The 18,167-nt window shown below is 43.9% G+C and overlaps 1 protein-coding gene across 3 annotated transcripts in view; it reads left to right on the top strand.

Annotated features, from left to right (window-relative positions):
* NMT1 (N-myristoyltransferase 1) overlaps positions 1–18,167 on the top strand; it is a 33,302-nt gene that overhangs the window by 1,089 nt on the left and 14,046 nt on the right. For all 3 annotated transcript variants that reach the window (XR_011422877.1, XM_014739669.3, XM_070226094.1), the window contains 2 exons: positions 11,403–11,511; positions 14,687–14,831. Coding sequence is in view for 2 of the 3 variants with exons in the window: in XM_014739669.3 (XP_014595155.1) it covers positions 11,403–11,511; positions 14,687–14,831 (254 nt within the window). In the remaining variant the exon portion in view is untranslated. The remainder of the gene's footprint in view (positions 1–11,402; positions 11,512–14,686; positions 14,832–18,167) is intronic.

Below are 18,167 nucleotides of genomic sequence, written 5' to 3'. Positions count from 1 at the left end.
CACCGGGAGCTTAGTGTAACCCCACCCCCATATTCTTATTGGCTGAGACATTGGGATCCTGCCTGGCGATTGGTTACTGTCTTTGTCCTTTACCAGAGGTGGGTGCTCGGTATATTAAGGGCCGGAGACATCAGTACTTTTATTATATAAAAGTTCTTCTGTGTACTGTTCCACTCGTGTGCTTCAGGCACATCCGGGGAAAAGAGCACGTTGAACGATGGTTTTCGATGGCACAGCACGGGTCAGTCTAGCGGTACAGTTCAAAGGGAACGTTACTTAAAGAGGTGTTGTTTCAGTGAACAACGTGATTAGCAATAAAGGAGTAATAAAACATTTAGGTGCAGTTCACCTTCAATGAGGAAATTCACCAGGCTATACAAACCATAATTATGTTGTAAAATATCACTACCAGAGCATCTCAAAATATAAACTCACCTTATAAATCCTACGTAGTTACTGTATGATAATGTTTTGATGTATACGGTGTCCGTTGCTCCAAATAATCCATAAGTTTCCTGAACAATACGTAATTAGGTCTTCCAGCGTCTTTGCTCTGTTAACTTTGCGAGGTAGCCTCCAGCCTCGAGAAATTGAGTGATGGTGCTTCTTGGACAGTGTTTGGAAGTGCGTTTAATACTGTATCTTCTGTACTTTAGGGTCTTGCCTACTAGTAACTATTTACTCCTCAAGTGGAAGAAATGCATCAGACCTTTGAGTGTTGAGTTCAATTCTGAATCAGTTTTCACTCTTCTAAGCCACACCCTATCATTCCTCTTTCTTCATATTGTTGCAGTGGCCCACGCTGACACTCACTCTCCCTATCTGTCTGTATTTACTTACTATGTGTTTTTTAACGGAAGGTCATGAGAGTCTGTTTTGGATATATAACTTTGGCTGAGTCTGTGTTAGTCTGGTTTTTATAGCCATCATGTCATTGGCCGTATTGGTGGTAGTCCTGGAGGTAAAAGTAGAAGGTTGAGGTCTTTGGATAAACTTTAAAAAAAATTCTACCTTGTAGAGATGGGAGAACAAAGGATTATTTAGATGGTTTATAGTTTGCTTGTGATGAATCCTTAGGTTAAAAGATTTAGCTTTTATGTTCTTCGACTGGCATAAAAATCACAAGAAGAACATAGAGAAAAAGGAAGCTTGTCAAATTTGATTTTAAAAGACTACCTTCTTGTGCACACAGATCTAGTCATAAAGCCTTATTTTGAAATTTGAGATTCCTAAGAATGGAAGAGGTGAGAAAGAGGAAATAGGATGAGGAGGAAGAGGGAGAGTAGCCCTTCTGAGGGGGCATCCCAACCATGATGGGAGTTATTGAATTCGAAAGTCATTTCAGAAGTGAAACTACTGCTTTCTTCTTTGCTTTGTGTGGTTGCTTTTAATTTTCTCTGCTTGGCTGTTGCTCTGACCAATGTCTATGGCTCTTTAATTAGTTTTATTCCCTATAATCTCTGAATCACTTTGCAAACCTGTTTGGCAGAAAGTTCTGTGTTTTATTTACAGTACAACAAAGTGGTAACCTAAAAAAAACTTTGTAGGTGTTTTATTGTTGTTTTTGTACGTGGTTATGGTCTGGGTGAACAAATTATTAGCGTCCTGAATCTAGAGACCTGAATAAATGTATTTGGAGGTGACAGGTGAAAAACAGAGGACCCAGCCTGGAGGACAGAGTCTAGTTCTGGCACTTAGAACCTGAGGTGGAGTCAACGTTTTTCCATTAATTGTCAGAGGAAACAGTTTGGGAAGAAGCTGTGTGGCAGCGTGGGAAAAGCTTAGACTTTGGATTCATTCAAACCTGGGTTCAAAGCCTGGTTCTGACATTTAATAGTCCTGTGACCTTGGGAAAGTTACTTAACCTCCAGTTGTAGAGATTCAGTGAGATAACATCTGGAAGGCTGCCTTCCCCCTCCCTCCGATTCCCTCTTCAAATCTTCCCTGCTCTCCTTCCCTCCTTCTCTTTCCCCTGCTCTTATCACATACTGTACTTTTTGTGGCTTTTATCATAACATTAGTGAAATAGCATGTGGGTCCAGTGCCTCCCTCACCTGACTGTCAGGTGCCTTAGAACAGGGACCGTGTCTTTGAGAAGGCTGGCACTTAGTGCGTGTTAATGAGGACTTAGAATGGCAAGTGTTAAAGGTCGCAGCCCAGCGTTAGTGGAGTTTTATTTCCCCTCAATAAGGGGAAGGATCTCAGATTTCTCTTACATACACGCTTTCTTTCCCCACTTAAGTCTCATTGTAGGCCTCGCTATAGTTTTTGTGAAATACCTACAGAAATCAAGGATCCACCAATTTGTCATGGAAGTTTTCCATTATTTTTTGGCTTGAAATTTTTCTTGTCTTTAGTTAATATCATTCAAAATATTTTCAAAAGCGATCGAAGAATTGAAGGGGAGTATCTTCTTTTGATTCTAGTGATTGTAAAGTACAGTACACGATCAAAGTTAATAATTGTTCGAACTAACCCTTATTTTCTTAGGCCTTTCTTTCAGGATGGGCTCACACAGTGCTTTACACTAGTGAAATGAGCTACGTCCAGGCACTGGCAGAATAGGAAATGCAGTCGTGCAGTAGTTTCTTATGTCCCTTTGTGTGTAAGTTTAGTTTAGTCAAGTGTTTCTTCCATAATTAAGTAAACATTTAGTGAATATAAATTTCATTTATACATAAAAACAGACATGTGCACATGCATGCATGTAAGTATATGTATATATATGTGTATGTGTATCTGTACGTGTATCCGTCTACAGTTTTTCTATCAGCTTTTTCTTTCTTTAAAAAAAAGGTTGGCACCTGAGCTAACATTTGTTGCCAATCTTTTTTTTTTCCCTTCTTCTTCTCCCTAAAGCCCTCCAGTATGTAGTTGTATATTCTAGTTGTAGGTCCTTTTGGTAGTGTTATGTGGGATGCTGCCTCAGTATGGTCTGACGAGTGGTGCCATGTCAGTGCCCGGGATCTACACTGGTGAAATCCTGGGCTGCAGAAGCAGAACGCATGAACTTAAAGATTAAAGACTTGGCCATGGGGCTGGCCCCTCTCTCAGCTTTTTTAAAAAAAAAAATCCCCTCAACAGAGGAAAGGAGGGCAGCATTTTTCCCCCAGTTACTTGCCTGACATAAGTTACCCTGAGCAAGTGGGAGTAGAGTCAGACTATGCTCATTCCCCTGCAGCTCATGATTCAGCTGCATGGTTTAATTTGCTTGCTTTAGTGAAAGGCTTTCCAAGAAATATCGCTAAAGAGTGAACCTTATCAGCTGGCAGATTTTAATTTGGCGGTAACAAGCCACTGAAGTTTATATAGGTGTTCTGGAACAGGAAAGGACTTTTAGACTATTTTGTTCCTGGGATTCTTTTGGAATTTGTTTTGCGCTGTCATCGATACCATGGAGATGCTGGTAAGCCGTGGGTCAGGAAGCCTTTGTTAGGGGATGTCTCTCCCATCCTGCTCCCTTACTCCAGGAGGACAAGTTAAAATGGATTCTTACAGGTTTTCCTCACTTCCTAATCAGGAGATGTTATCCCTTATGGAGAAACTTGAGGGAAAAGGAAGGTCTTCTTGAAAGAACTCCATAAAGCTATCCTCATTCGCTTTTGTTTTCTTCTTCAGATCCTCCGGGAGTGGTCCTTTCCATATTTATTTGATGGCTTATAGCTGCATCTAGCTCTTGGAAAGAAGAAATCTTTTTAGTTCCTTTTTCTTAATTTCTCTCTTCAGCTTTTGGTTTTTCAAAACTAGATCAAAGCAGAAATGAAAAGAGAAACCTCATCACTGATATCAAATAAGTGTTCTAATTTTATTTCCCAATTAAGTGGCAATTAAAAAAGAAACTAATCAAGAGCTGCTTCAAAGAGAAGAGACTGGAAAGCAGAAGAAATGAAGAGTAAATGAGAGCCTATTTCAGGGCGAGTGCTGCTCATGGCAACCCATTTTTGCTGATTTTTCACATTGTTTAACTAATGTGCTCACTCTGAAATTCCCCAGCTTTATGAAGGCTGCAATTAACCCTTTCCCTGCATGGTCCATAGATTTTTGGACCGTAGATTTAGTAACTTTAGGAGGCTGTTTCTTTAGCTCTTCCTCTTTAACCTTTTATCTGAAATCTGCCCGACAAGCCTCTCTTCCAGTCCCTCAAGGAAGGTGCTCTTGTGCTTGCTGCACTTAAGGCACGCAAAACATGGCGTTTTCTAATGAGAGCACCAAAAAAAATAAACGAAAATTCTTGAACAGGGTCCGTACTCGCTTCAGAAATTTTTCTGCTGCTGCTGACTTTGAGAGGCAGCTGAGGGGATTCACTGTTGTTGAGTGTGTTCAATAAATGTCATCTTTTGCTATTATTACTGTGTGCTGGGCCCTGTGCTGAGCCCTTTCTGTGGATTATCTCGTGCAGACTGCACTTACACAGACTGAGCTCGCTTCTGTAATGAAGCTTGGGGTTTGCATCTCCACCTCTTCCTTTGTCCCCACTGAGGATCCGTTCTGAACTTGCTGGATTTCTTTTTCTTTCTTTTTTGAGGAAGATCAGCCCTGAGCTAACATCTGCTGCCAGTCCTCCTCTTTTCACTGAGGAAGCCTGGCCCTGAGCTCACATCCGTGCCCATCTTCCTCCAACTTTATATGTGGGACGCCTACCACAGCATGGCTTGCCAAGCGGTGCCATGTCCACACCTGGGATCCGAACCTGCGAACCCCAGGCCGCCGAGGCGGAACGTGTGCACTTAACCGCTGTGCCACTGGGCCGGCCCCTGGATTTCTTTTCCCTCCTGCATTGGCTTCTACATCCTAACTCTACACCAGTGAGAATCTTCTCTTTGGATCCATTCAGGAACTGATGGACTTTCCCAAACTAGGGAGCCAGTTGGTGATGGAGGCGGCTGGCCTCTTTAAACTCTCCTTGAGGGACTAATATCTTTCTCAGAGGTCATTCTAGTGTGTGAAATTACTGCCAGCATTGAATCATTGCTCAGAAAAATCACCGAAAATGGTTTCTGAGTAGCATTTGATTTGACCTTGGAGTTGCCAGGTTATAGTCTAGCTCACCAAACCAACCCAGAGGGTGTGGAATTTACGTTTCTGTCTCATTCCCATTGTAAATTGTTTAGTATATCAGAGCTTTTGTGACCCCTAAAAAACAAGTTTTCCTCCATGACAGCGATTGGTTTGTTCCCCCTCAAAACTCTGGTTAACTATCCCAGGGAGGGCAGAGAGTGGCAGTAAAAGCAGTCTTGTAATCCCTTCCCACAACCTGCTCCTCTTTTCACAGGCCTCCTAGGGCATCTCAATGGCAGTACTAAAGTGTTTTTATTTCTCCCGTCATTTAGGATTCACAAGCAGTTTTTTTTTTTTTTTAAAGATTTTATTTTTTCCTTTTTCTCCCCAAAGCCCCCCGGTACATAGTTGTATATTCTTCGTTGTGGGTTCTTCTAGTTGTGGTATGTGGGATGCTGCCTCAGCGTGGTTTGATGAGCAGTGCCACGTCCGCGCCCAGGATTTGAACCAACGAAACACTGGGCCGCCTGCAGCAGAGCGCGCGAACTTAACCACTCGGCCACGGGGCCAGCCCCTCACAAGCAGTTTTTTATATAAATTACTAATTGGTGGGAATTTGCTGAATTTGAGTACTGCATTGTGATCCTGCAGTCATGGCAGTGCAGAGGATTGGTGCTGATGTGCATGCCATGTGCTCTCCACCTGGGCACCGTTGTAAATGCCGCTTCCTTCACCTCTCTTTGGGCCTTCTGAGTACTAATGGGGTTGCTGATGAAGGTATATGTCAGGAGTTAAGTGACTTGCAGAAGGATTTCCTGATGTCTAAAAGTGGAATCAAGAGGATATTAGAGGCTAGGATTTATTCAGTAAGTTTCTCCGGAAATTTTGAATTTTAGCCCAAAGAATTAACATATAGTTTTTAGGGGTGGGAAAAAAGTGACCAAAAGTTGTGTGTTTTATTTTCTGAGCTTTTTTCTTTTGATCTCATAATCAAAACTAAGCCTGTGGCTTGTGTTTAGGACATTGGAACCATTTGAAGTAGCTACAGTGGAGCTTTTTTGTTTTAACTCTTATAGGACTAGGACAGGTCCTAAGGAGGGAGAAGACAATGAATAAGAAAGTTGATAATGTAATAAGAAATATGATAATTTAAAGTCTCAACCAGTGTTTCAATGGATCACAGCCTCTCCACCTGCTTTCATAGAATATTAACCCAGCTGTCCTGTGGAAATATTCCGAAGATGTTTTGCTGACCTGTTTTTGGGCTCCAGCTTTTCCAGGTTTTATTTTAGTCCATTATGCCTGGAAAGCATCAGTCAAGCACGTATTTCTTTAACTCTTAACTGCGTATTCAGCACAACTCGAGGTGCTGTGGGAATCAGCTGCGTAAGATGTGGTCTCTGTACTCAGGACATTTTTAATCTCATTGGGAAGCCAGGAAGCAACACGTTATTAATATAAAGAATTAAATTGTTTGGGTGATCCTAATCTTAAAACCGACAGGCCTCCGTGAGCTAGAGGAAGCTTCCTGGAGCAAGCATGGCTCATTCCCCTCATGGCTTGAATACCTGCTCGTCTGACACACAGAAATTTGTGCTAGGGCCCTCCCTCTGTAATGAAACCATGTTCTTTTGGCTTTGGAAGAGTCTCAGGTAAATTCTTACAGGGAATGTTTGCGGAGGAATGGGCCAAGTCTTTAGAGATTAGTGGCTTGTCCCTGGGTACTAGTTGGTTAGTTGAAGACCGGTTTGCCTCACGTCTCTGGCCTTGGTTTCCTCTTCTGTAAATAACAGGTTAAGCCAGATGGCCCTGAATTCCTTCCAGCTCTGGTGGTTTAGCTCGCACAAAAACAGCTCCTCAGTTCCTCAGCCACACACCTTTGAGTGGATTTTGTCACCCAGTAGGAGTGAGAGGATGCCTCTGTTACGAACCCTTACTGCTCATGTTGTCTGGAAGTTCGCTGCTTGTGTCAGCTGGCCCTTCCCTCCCGCCCACTTGCACACCCTGCCGCTGCATTCTGTTTCTGGAAATAAGTACTGCAGTTCATTTTCCATCTCCTCCCCCAGCCCTGACTTTATACCAGAGCAGCCATAGGATTGCTTATATGTTTGAACTTAGAATATTTTGCCTTTCATTAAAAAATGGCGTTTCTTAATTCCTTTTCTTCCCTGTTCCTGGGCCTATCATTCTGCTTATTCACTAGGTTAGTCATTAATGACTTGAGTTGATCAACTTTACTGTACTTTACAATGTAAATTTCAAAATTTTTATGTGAACTCCCATCTCCTTTTCCATTGTAGGCACACACACACCCCCCTGATAAAAGGAGGCAAGTTTGACTAGTTCTCTGCTCGTTATTTTGGAATCATATGAACCAAAGTTGGACTTTGATTTGCTGTATTCCAGGGTTCTGGCCAATCTCTTTGGAGTATGTTAGGTGACTGGCAGGCTTAGAAAGATCTCTGAGAGATTTCCGTTTCAATTTGCAGAATCCCAGCATGCCCTGGGATACCCGCCCAGTGGGTATGGACTTGAGGTCCCTTTGAAAATGATGCTGAATTCTTAGAGAAGGTCTAGCCTGGCTTCTGTGGGGTGCTCTGTTTTGGTTCTCCTCCACTCCGAATTGAGGGTATTCTTTTGTGAAATGGTATTGACTTCCTAGGATGCTTCTTGAGGACCTACTCTCAAGGCCTCTGATCTTGGTTTCTTATGAATAATTAAAATTATTATAATCACCTTGAAAGCTAACCCTAGTGGGCTCCTTGGAAGTCTCTTTGCTGAGTCAGTTTTCTTCCTGTTTGGGGTGTTGACTCCAAGACCAGAGTGAGCTCGTAATGTGTTCTCGTGGACGTGGCTCAATACCTGGTAGCTTAGTAAAAATGACTTTTTTTTTTAACTTGTCTTTCCTTTGTTCTTCTGCTGTCTCTGTATGCTTGATGTGCAAGTTGAAACAGGATTGTTGCTCAGTAGCTGCATATGCACATTCAAGCCAATGCAAGGAAAATGAAGTTCACTCTCTGGTTTTTTTAGTTTGGGTCTTGGAGTTTGCCAGGCACTTGTATTAGTAATGCATAAAACAGAGCGAGAGTTCAGCCCAGGATCCTTCCATAAAACTGGGGTCCGTGAGGAGATGGCTGCACAGAAGTGTCTCCACTGAAAAGCAGGAGCAAAGGCAGGAAGGTAGTGTTTTAGTGATTTTGCACATTTATTTATTTATTTATTTTTTAAGATTTTATTTTTTTTTCCTTTTTCTCCCCAAAGCCCCTCAAGTACATAGTTGTATATTCTTCATTGTGGGTCCTTCTAGTTGTGGCATGTGGGACGCTGCCTCAGCGTGGTTTGATGAGCAGTGCCATGTCCGCGCACAGGATTTGAACCAACGAAACATTGGGCTGCCTGCAGTGGAGCACGCGAACTTAACCACTTGGCAACAGGGCCAGCCCCGCACATTTATTTTTTTTTAATTTTTTTTTTTGAGGAAGATTAGCCCTGAGCTAGCTGCTGCCAATCCTCCTCTTTTTGCTGAGGAAGACTGGCCCTGAGCTAACATCGTGCCCATCTTCCTCTGCTTTATATGTGGGAAGCCCACCATGGCATGGCTTGCCAAGCAGTGCCATGTCCGCACCCTGGATCCGAACCGGCAAACCCCGGGCCTCCGAAGCCGGACGTGTGCACTTAACCGCTGCGCCACCGGGCCGCCCCCATTTTGCACATTTATAAAGACGTCTAAATTTGGAGGAATTTCTTCTGTTTTCCTTATGTGAAGTTGTGTTTAGTAAATATCCAAATGGTTAATGTGCAGCAATTCTTCACGTTGGCCTTTTTCATTCTTTTTTCCACAGAATTATAAAAAATGATTCTTATGGTAGTTCATGTACTGGGACCAGAAAATTCGTTCCTTAAGCTGAGGTGAATAAAGACTTCTCTGTTGTGCAATAGGGGGGACGCTGCTCTGTCTCCTAACAGCAGACAGTTTAAACCTTATAATGCTGCATGTAGTCATGAGACTGAAGTCACACTGTCTGTGGAATAAGAAAACTGCATAGAGTTGTTGTCATAGGCTGCAAACGGGCCTGTGTGTGATGGCAAAATTGAGTTATTAAGAGAAAAAAATTATCTTCAGGCGATAAATGACTTTATGGTTCCTGTTCTCTGCCATGGCCTTGGGAGTTTCGCTGAGCATCTGGTTTTTAGGCATTCAGTTTGTTCCCCCTCTGAATGTTGTCTGTCTTCCTTGCATGGTAGGCCTTCTGTGTCATTAGCATAATGCCTAGGAGGTGCACTTGCATCTCCACTTCAGGACCTTACATTTGGACTAGAGTAACCTCTATGGGGCCAGCCCCTTGGCCAAGTGGTTAAAAGTTTGTGCACTCTGCTTCGGTGGCCCAGGGTTTCGCCAGTTCGGATCCTGGGTGTGGACATGGTGCCGCTTGTCAGGCCATGCTGAGGTGGTGTCCCACATGCCACAACCAGAAGGACCCACAACTAAAATTTACAACTATGTACTGGGGGGATTTGGGGAGAAAAAGCAGGAAAGAAAAATTAACCTCTAGGCTTTGCTGGCTCTCCCTGACTTCACAGTCTTTGTGTCAGGGGCCTAATGAAAGGACCTGCAGATGGGTGCAGAGCAGAGGGAGGTGAGGGTGGATGAGCTAGATGGGAACTGAGTGTGATGGGCCTCGGGAAAAGTTGGGCTTGATGCCTTCCAGGTTAAGAAGCTGCTGCCACTGTAGGCTTTCAAGCATGGGAGGGCCACATGGAAAGCCATTTTCACAGAGGCGAGTGCCACAGCTGTATAGAGTTTAGGAGACTCAGAAAGGTTGTGCAGTCAGGGAGCTCCAGTAAAGGCTGGAGGTAACGTTAGTCCAAGTGTAAGGTCATGAAGTCTTAACTGCCAGTGCTCCTCCCAGCACTAGGAAGGGGTGAGTCTGGAGACATTCTACAACAGGAAATGGCAGCTCATAGTTGCAGACTGCCTTCTGCCTACACAGTACCACTTGCTATGAAATGATAATTAATATTCATAATAACCCCAAGGCATTTTAAGATCATGAAGGCTTTCTGAATTGTAAAATAAAGCTTAAATGGTATTTGTCATAAGAGTATGGGAAAATGTATTTTATACTGTTTCAATTATTTCAAAATTATTTATCTAGTATATACAGCTAAAACCTTACCCTGAGTTTAGCTGATCCTGCAGATTATGGTTCACTGTACTCTCAAATTGGATTCCTAATTTTGACTTTTTAAATGGAAGATTTCCATGGAGAATGGCAGAGTGATACTGGGCATCACTCCCAGACTAACAATGCCACAATCAATTTAGACGTGGCAGAAACCAACTACAGCAGTAATTAGGAAAGCAAGCTGCGAGATGAACCTTAAAATTCATCAATAAAATGAAGGAAACCCAGAATCAGAACCATCATCCTGAAATCAACAAGAATTGGGAGAAAACATTAGGGAGTGAATGAATGGAAAATGTCAGAGAAACACAGTATAATCTGTGATTTGTCTTTCAATAAAGATATTGAGAGAGAATACAGAAAATGATAATAGAAGATGATAGGAAGCTGTTAAATGTGCCAAGAAACTGTTTTTGCTGCATTCATTGTGTGTGTCATGCAGAGGGAAAGTGAGATGAGGAAGTCCCTTTTACCATGTTGGCATGCACACGCATGTTTCATGTAATCTCTTCGTGGCAGGAGTGGCTGGGTACTTCATTGTTGTCGTTTTCCCCAGATTCCTAGTGCTGGGTTTTGCCTGTGGTGATCACCCGGTCTGAGCCAACTGACAGTTGTCCTCAATCCTGCAGGCCTGATTTAGGCATTGCTCATGATTATTTGACTCTTTTGGACACAGAGCACAGCAATGGTAAACTGCTTTTTGCCCATTCTGCGCCCCCTTTCCAGTGCCGCGCTGTGCTTTGGATCCAGTTGCGAAACTCATTAAACCTGATGCACTGGGAGGGTGGGAGTGAGGATGAGGAAGGGTTTCCAAAAAGACCACTTTGGGCTGACATTCTTTTAAATTCGGGGCTCTGAGGAAGAGTTGGTGGTGTGAATGCCCTGTTAACAAGTATCATTTGCCTTTGGTGCCAGCAACCTGGCAATCTAAAGAAAATAAACACGCAAAATAAAAGCAAGAAGGGAAAAGGTCCTTTCAAACAAATAGGACATTCCTTGCACAGTGTTCCCTCCCTGGGAGCTGGTGGGAATGGGGAGGAGAGCTGTGTTGACTGGTGGCCTCCAAGTGTCCCTTCTGGGAACCTGGATTCTCGAGTCTGCTTCTGAAGCCAAAGACTTGATGAAGGAGGGTCTGGCTCCACAGAAAGCTCTTTGTCAGTGTAGCTCAAAACAGACGATTTTTTAAAACCCTGCATCAGTATTTGCTTTCTCTTACAGTGGTTTGAGTCCAGCCAATGACACTGGAGCCAAAAAGAAGAAAAAGAAACAAAAAAAGAAGAAAGAGAAAGGCAGTGAAACCGATTCAGCCCAGGATCAGCCTGTGAAGGTAACAAGGAGGCTCTGTTTGCTTGGGACTGAGAGTCGCTGTTTCAGAACAGACAGTTTTGGGCTAGATGTATAGGAACGGTTTAGATTGACAGTCTCCATGGTGTTACTTCAAGATGGAGGAGTTGGATGCCTCTGCTGCCCCAGACCTAGGTGATGAAACTGCTCTCGTACCTTAAAAGACACAGCAGGTCAGACGTTGACCTGCAGGCGTGGTGCCCCTCAGATTGTCCAGGTACATAACCGCGTGTGGCGCTGTGCTAGGTGACATGGTGATAGCCCCATTGCCTAGAGCAGCGGTTCTCAGCCTTTTCTCTCTTAAGCCCCCACTGCTATGAGAATGAAAGAGCAGTTCTTTTTAAGGCCGACCTTTATATACTGCCGGCGTCCTCTTACTGCCATGGTCATTGTAATGGAAACCGAGAGTCCCACCGAGTCACTTTCTAAGTTCCACGGTTGAGAACCACTGGCCTAGAGCTTACGACCTGAGACTGACACACTGACATGAAACCCAGAGGTATGGGAAAGGATTGTTTTGCTTCCTAAATAAAACATTAAAAAAAGAAAACCTTTTCTTTCAGGTAAGTGCTCTCCTCTTCAAAGTAGGCCCTGGAGGAAGCTCAAAACATATCCAGAATTCCTCTTTTAGGATTGCCTCCAAAACAGTTTGTAAGCCTCCTAAGAAATCCAGTCTCATTCAGTATGCACACACTTGACTTAATGCCTCAGATGTTGTGCTCCAACTTGAATCTCCTACCTTATTGAGATAATGGCTTCAAGTAATTTTTTACTATTTTCAATATCGAACCCACTATGAAAAAAAATGCCACCATTATTGACCACCATGTTGGCTAGGCTCTTGTCAAGCACTCCGTTTAAATTAACTCAAACCTTCAGCATCCCTACAAGGTTAGGTGGGGCATCTTCGCATTTTCAAGATAAGAGAGCTGGCCTAGCCAAGTCTTTCAGTCAGGAGTTCTAGCCTAAGCCCATGTGTGGCTTTAGGGATGTTTGTCTGTCTGTCTGTCTGGAGGTGGGCGTTCGGATGACTGCAGGGGGATTTGAGAGCAAGTCTATATCAAAATGGTTCACTTTGAAATTAGACAATGTTAGGGCCCAGCCCAGTGGTGTAGTGGTTAAGTTCGCGTGCTCCACTTTGGCTGCCTGGCACTCGTGGGTTTGGATCCCGGGCATGGACCTACACACTGCTTATCAAGCCATGCTGTAGCAGGCATCCTACATATAGAGGAAGGTGGGCACAGATGTTAGCTCAGGGCCAATGTTCCTCAGCAAAAAAGGGGAAGATTGGCGGCAGATGTTAGCTCAGGGCTAATCTTCCTCAAAAAAAGTAAATAAATAAAGTTTTAACAAAACACCATTTATATAGTCCTTCTGTTTTTCTCATTATGAGAGTAATGCAGTTCATTATAGAGGATTTAGGAAAAAAAACTAGTAAGACAAAGAAAATTAAAATCACATATTGTCCCACCTCCCAGGAATAAGCAATATAAACATGTTGGCTTATATTCTTCCTTTCCTTCACAACCTAAATGAAGAAAAAGAAGTCATAAAGTAAAAGTACTAGAAAAAATTAGGTGTTTTTATCATCTTAATTAAGCCTGACATAAGACCCACAAGCCATAAAAGGAAAATTGACTATTTTTTTTTTTAAGATTTTTTATTTTTTCCTTTTTCTCCCCGAAGACCCCCGGTACATAGCTGTGTATTCTTCGTTGTGGGTTCTTCTAGTTGTGGCATGCGGGACGCTGCCTCAGCGTGGTTTGATGAGCAGTGCCATGTCCGTGCCCAGGACTCGAACCAACGAAACACTGGGCCGCCTGCAGCAGAGCACGCGAACCCAACCACTCGGCCACGGGGCCAGCCCCAAAATTGACTATTTTTTTAATTGACAGTTTAAAACTTTTCTGTAAAAGTCAAAATGATAAACAACAAACTGGGAAATACTTACAATACATGAATCAGTCAATTTAAATAATGAAATGAGTAGGTAGTTTACAAAAAAATAAATGTTCAATCATTATATAGAAAGATAGTTAAACTCACAATGAAAGAAATGAAAATTAAAGCAATATTCTTTTTCTCCTAGATTGGCAGAGATTAAGATTTGGTAAATGTAAGGCTGAGGGTCTGGAGAAACACACCCTCACTGACTGTTCATTGGGTTATTAATTGATATTCTCTTTTTAGAGAGCAAGTTGATGATGTATATAATTAATTTCAAATGTGCATGTCCTTTGGCCTAGCAAGCCTCCCTTCTTAGACTTTATCCCATAGAAATACATATCCCAGTGGGCAAAAATAGACGTACAAAAACTTCATTATAGCGTTGTTTGTAAAACGGAAGAGCAATACCACCAAAATGCCAATCGGTAGGGGGTTGGCTGAATATATTGTGGTCCATGCACAAGGTGGACTCAGTTGTTAGAATGGGCAGGTCTCTGTCCACATGGAAAGGTCTCTAAGACATAATTTTTAAAGAAGAGCAGCTTGTAGAATAATAGTATATAATCCAATTTTAGCTTTTGAAAATTTTGTATGTATTTGGAACTTGCATCCAAAAAAATCTGAAATTGTATTTGCCTCCTCTCAACCTACCTCCCAGATTAAGACTGTTGATGACAAGGATTATATTTGAGCGATGAGGTTGTTGGGGTTTTACTTTATGTATGTATTATGCATTTCTGCATTGTTTGAGGTTTTATACTGAGCATGTATTACTTTTTTTTTCTGCTTTTTTTTTGTCTCCCCAAATCCCCCCAGTACGTATTTTAGTTGTGGGTCCTTCTAGTTGTGGCATGTGGGACGCCGCCTCAGCATGGCCTGATGAGCAGTGCCATGTCCGCGCCCAGGATCCAAACCGGCAAAACCCTGGGCCGCCGAAGCAGGGCGCGTGAACTTAACCACTCGGCCACGAGGCTGGTCCCCTCAGCATGTATTACTTTTGCCATCAGACGTCAAAAGACTGAGAAGGAGAGGAACCCTGTAGGAAGCACCCACTCTTTGTCCAGTTGGCGTACAATGTGTGACCTCTGGGATTAGGACAGAGGAACCGCACCCCTTCTTTGAGTTATACCCCTTAACTCTTGAATTACAATTAATCAAAAGTGCTTATTAACATAATGGGCCTTTTCTCTCCACAACTTTGTCTTGTCCAGATGAACTCTTTGCCAGCAGAGAGGATCCAGGAAATACAGAAGGCCATTGAATTGTTTTCAGTGGGTCAGGGACCTGCCAAAACCATGGAGGAAGCTAGCAAGCGAAGCTACCAGTTCTGGGACACACAGCCTGTCCCCAAACTGGGTATGTATGCGCTTTCTTCCCTGGGCGAGGGTGAGGGATATGCCTTAGCCATGCTAAGGGTTCCATGCTAAATTTGTGAGGGAAGACTGTAGACTCCTGGAATTCCTTGGCGGTTATTTTTAGAGGGTAGTCTTCAAAACGCAGTATAGAAAAGACTGTTGTTCGGAGACCATATTGTTTCACAGTAGCACACGTTGAGAATAAATAATGATTGTTTTAGTCCATCATCATCCAGTATAGATCTACAGAGAAAAACAGTACATAGGCACATTATGAGTAGGGTTGTGTGCCCATGGGTCTCTCTTCCCACATAGATTTTATAGAAAGACTATCTTGTCTATCTGGGCAAATGTTTAATCCTGGACTGGGCCCAAGTCCCCAGCTCCTTTCCTTGCTTCTCAGCCAATGCATGCCTGCTAAATGCAAGGTAATGTGACATTTTGTTTAACAGTGATGGTTCAACACCTGGCATACCATATGCAGGTTTGTTCTGCACCCCTTAAAAAAGCTGTGAGGGGCCAGCCCAATGGTGCAGCTGTTAAGTTCATGTGTTCCGCTTCTCGGGAGCCCATGGTTCGCCAGTTCGGATCCCGACTGCGGACATGGCACCGCTTGGCAAAAGCCTTGCTCTGGTAGGCGTGCACGTATAAAGTAGAGGAAGATGGGCATGGATGTTAGCTCAGGGCCAGTCTTCCTCAGCAAAAAGAGGAGGATTGGCAGCAGTTAGCTCAGGGCTAATCTTCCTTAAAAAAAAAGAAAAAGAAAAAGCTGTAATGAACTCTTAAAGGGTGGTAAAGCAGAAAATCTAAAAGGATTCCAGAAAAGACTGGAAAAATGTGTTCCAACACCAAATGTATGTGATCTTCAGGTTGTCCGTGTTACTGCTCCCTTCCAGAAACACAGACTTCACAGTATGTTTGGTGGGGAGGAGTGGGCAGCTGTGACAAGGAGAATCTACTACTGAAGTAGGGAGTATGCAGTACAGAAGCCTGCTACCCAGCGGGTACCCCTCAGCAGCAGGATGGGCTTTGCTTAAGAGCTGGTAGAAAAGCACAGTCTGATTCCAGACTTGCGGAATCAGAACTTACAGGGGAATTGTGTCCACTTTGAACGTTTGAGAGGCTCTGCTCTAGAGCAGATGCAGTTCTAAGACAGCTTAGTCGCAATCCAGAAGGAAGCTGAGATGTGCCTCCACGGGGTGGAAAGCAAAGCACTGCCTGGATGGGTCTGAGTAGTGGATTGGCAGCAGGCACTATTCCAGAACTCTGTCGTGATCCAGGCTTGTCTGTCTGGCTGCCCGGGTCAGTCAGGTCCCAGGCCCACTGGCTAAGCCCTCCCACAAGGCTTTGGGTCACAGTAATGCTGGACTGGAGTCCTGGTGACCACTCTGCCAAGGAGCAGGAAGAATGCAGAGAGCCACACACTCCGCCTCTGAGTGAAATGCATGAAGAGGCATTTTACGGTGGCTGCCAGGTATCTTGGGTCAGTTTGCAGATAGGGTTTTGGGGTTTTGGTTTGATTTGATTTTTCATCAGGAATTTGCAAATGGGTAACTTAGCTCCATTCTTCATAGGCAGTGGGACCTAGTGAAGAGGCAAACTGGCATTAATGGACTTTTGTTCCTCTTCAATCCAGTTACCCTTTGTTGTTTGCCTCAGTTTCTCTCCCTGTAAATGTAGAAAGTGTTCCAGTTTTGTTCTCAGAAAGTTCTTGAGAAAGCCACACAGTTGCTCACAGGGGCCCTGATGCTCTCAGGAAGGTGGAACGAAGCTCAGTTCCGTTCCTTCTGGCTGTGCCTTGTGTGCAGCATGTGGTGTGGGTCTCCGAGAGGGCGGTCGCTCTGAGCTTCTGACCCGTCTCCCTTTCAGATCTGTGGTCGGTCAAGCCCAAATGAAGGATTCCTTTGTGTCTGTGAGTCAGCCTTTAGGAAGTCCCGCATTGCAGGCATCGGTTGGTCCGCGTGGCTGAGGTGTCATCCTAGTTCTCCGGAGTTTCCTTAGGGTAGTGCAATTTAGAGCTTCTTGCCATAAGTTTTTCACTCAAGTAGGGGCTGATGATTGTAAAACTCATGCATGCCAAGTGTACAGTGTTGACAGCACTTCCCACCTTGTTGGGAGAGTTCTAATTAGATTGTATTCCACTAAAGAGACCTAGAATTCTTGAGTAGTTTAAAATCATCCTAAGTTCACCATTGAAAAGCCTTCTAAACAGCAACTGTTTTAGACTGTATAACAGTTCTCTGTGCTCCCAAATAAACTCTCGATCCCTCTTTTCAGATCCTATTGTTCTGCTTTTTAAAAGTCACCCATTTTCCCACTCTAGTAGAGGGGCGCAGAATACCTTTTTTTTGGTCTGACCTCAGTGAGTTGGAATCTGGCCACTCTCAGATGAGCGTACAGAAGGGACCAGCAAAGGGAGAGTGTGGGCTTGCACTTGGTTGCTCTGGGCTCTGAGAGAGAAGCTTCCACACTCTTACCCTTGTCCTCGGCCTGCTCGTGTGGTTTGCAGTCTCCCAAATTTCAGGCGGTCTTTTCTCCCAAGTCCTTCACATTTGCACTGTGGTGCTTGGTTTTGGATCTTGGATGTTGGAAGGCAGAGAGAGAATTTTAGGGGAAGACTGTAGAGAAAGAAACCCATTGGAAAGTCCAGGATTTTCTTTTAAAGTTCCCAGTGTCCTCCTCAGTTGGTCACTGTTCTCTGTGGCCTGGAGATAATTGGCTGCATTCCTGCGGTGCTCTGCGGAGCCTCCCGCACCTGCTCCACGGGAAGTGCTTGAGAGCCATTAGGAGGAGGGCAGGCCACTCCTCACAGGCAGAAGCCATGATGCTGGGCACTGGCAGGGGGACAGTATGGGAGCTTTGAGCCACTTCTCAGTTTCACAGGCACCCCAGACTGTGGGTCTGTTAAAAGTAGCTTCTGCTTTCTCAATGTTTCCTATAACTCTGCTTTGTCTGCATGTCTTACAGGTACCAAACAGCCTTCAGATAACCTATGAGAGCTGGCTTTTCAAAAGATAAAGTCTTACTATTTGAATATTGTGTAAGAGTTCACTCAGTAATGACACTTGACAAGCACTTATTCATTGTTTGTTGTAAAATGCAAATCGAAAGATGTCAGTCTTTTCCTCCCCTGCCCCTTAAAAACCTCCTCAGGATGTCCTGCGGCTCTGAGGATAAAGTCCAGCCTCTGTGGTAGCTTGCAAGGCCCGCCATGATGGTTCTGAGCTTTCCTCTCCAGCCTCATGTACTTGCACTTCCCCTCCTTCATCTCCAGTCCTTTACATATACTAACCCCTCTGTGCACACACCCTCCCTATCCCACCCAGTCCACCTCCCC

This window comes from Equus caballus, chromosome 11 (assembly GCF_041296265.1).
Source record: "Equus caballus isolate H_3958 breed thoroughbred chromosome 11, TB-T2T, whole genome shotgun sequence".
NCBI classification, from domain to species: domain Eukaryota; kingdom Metazoa; phylum Chordata; class Mammalia; order Perissodactyla; family Equidae; genus Equus; species Equus caballus.
The sequence above is the reverse complement of the archived record's forward strand: the minus strand, read 5'-3'. Positions and strand labels throughout refer to the sequence as shown.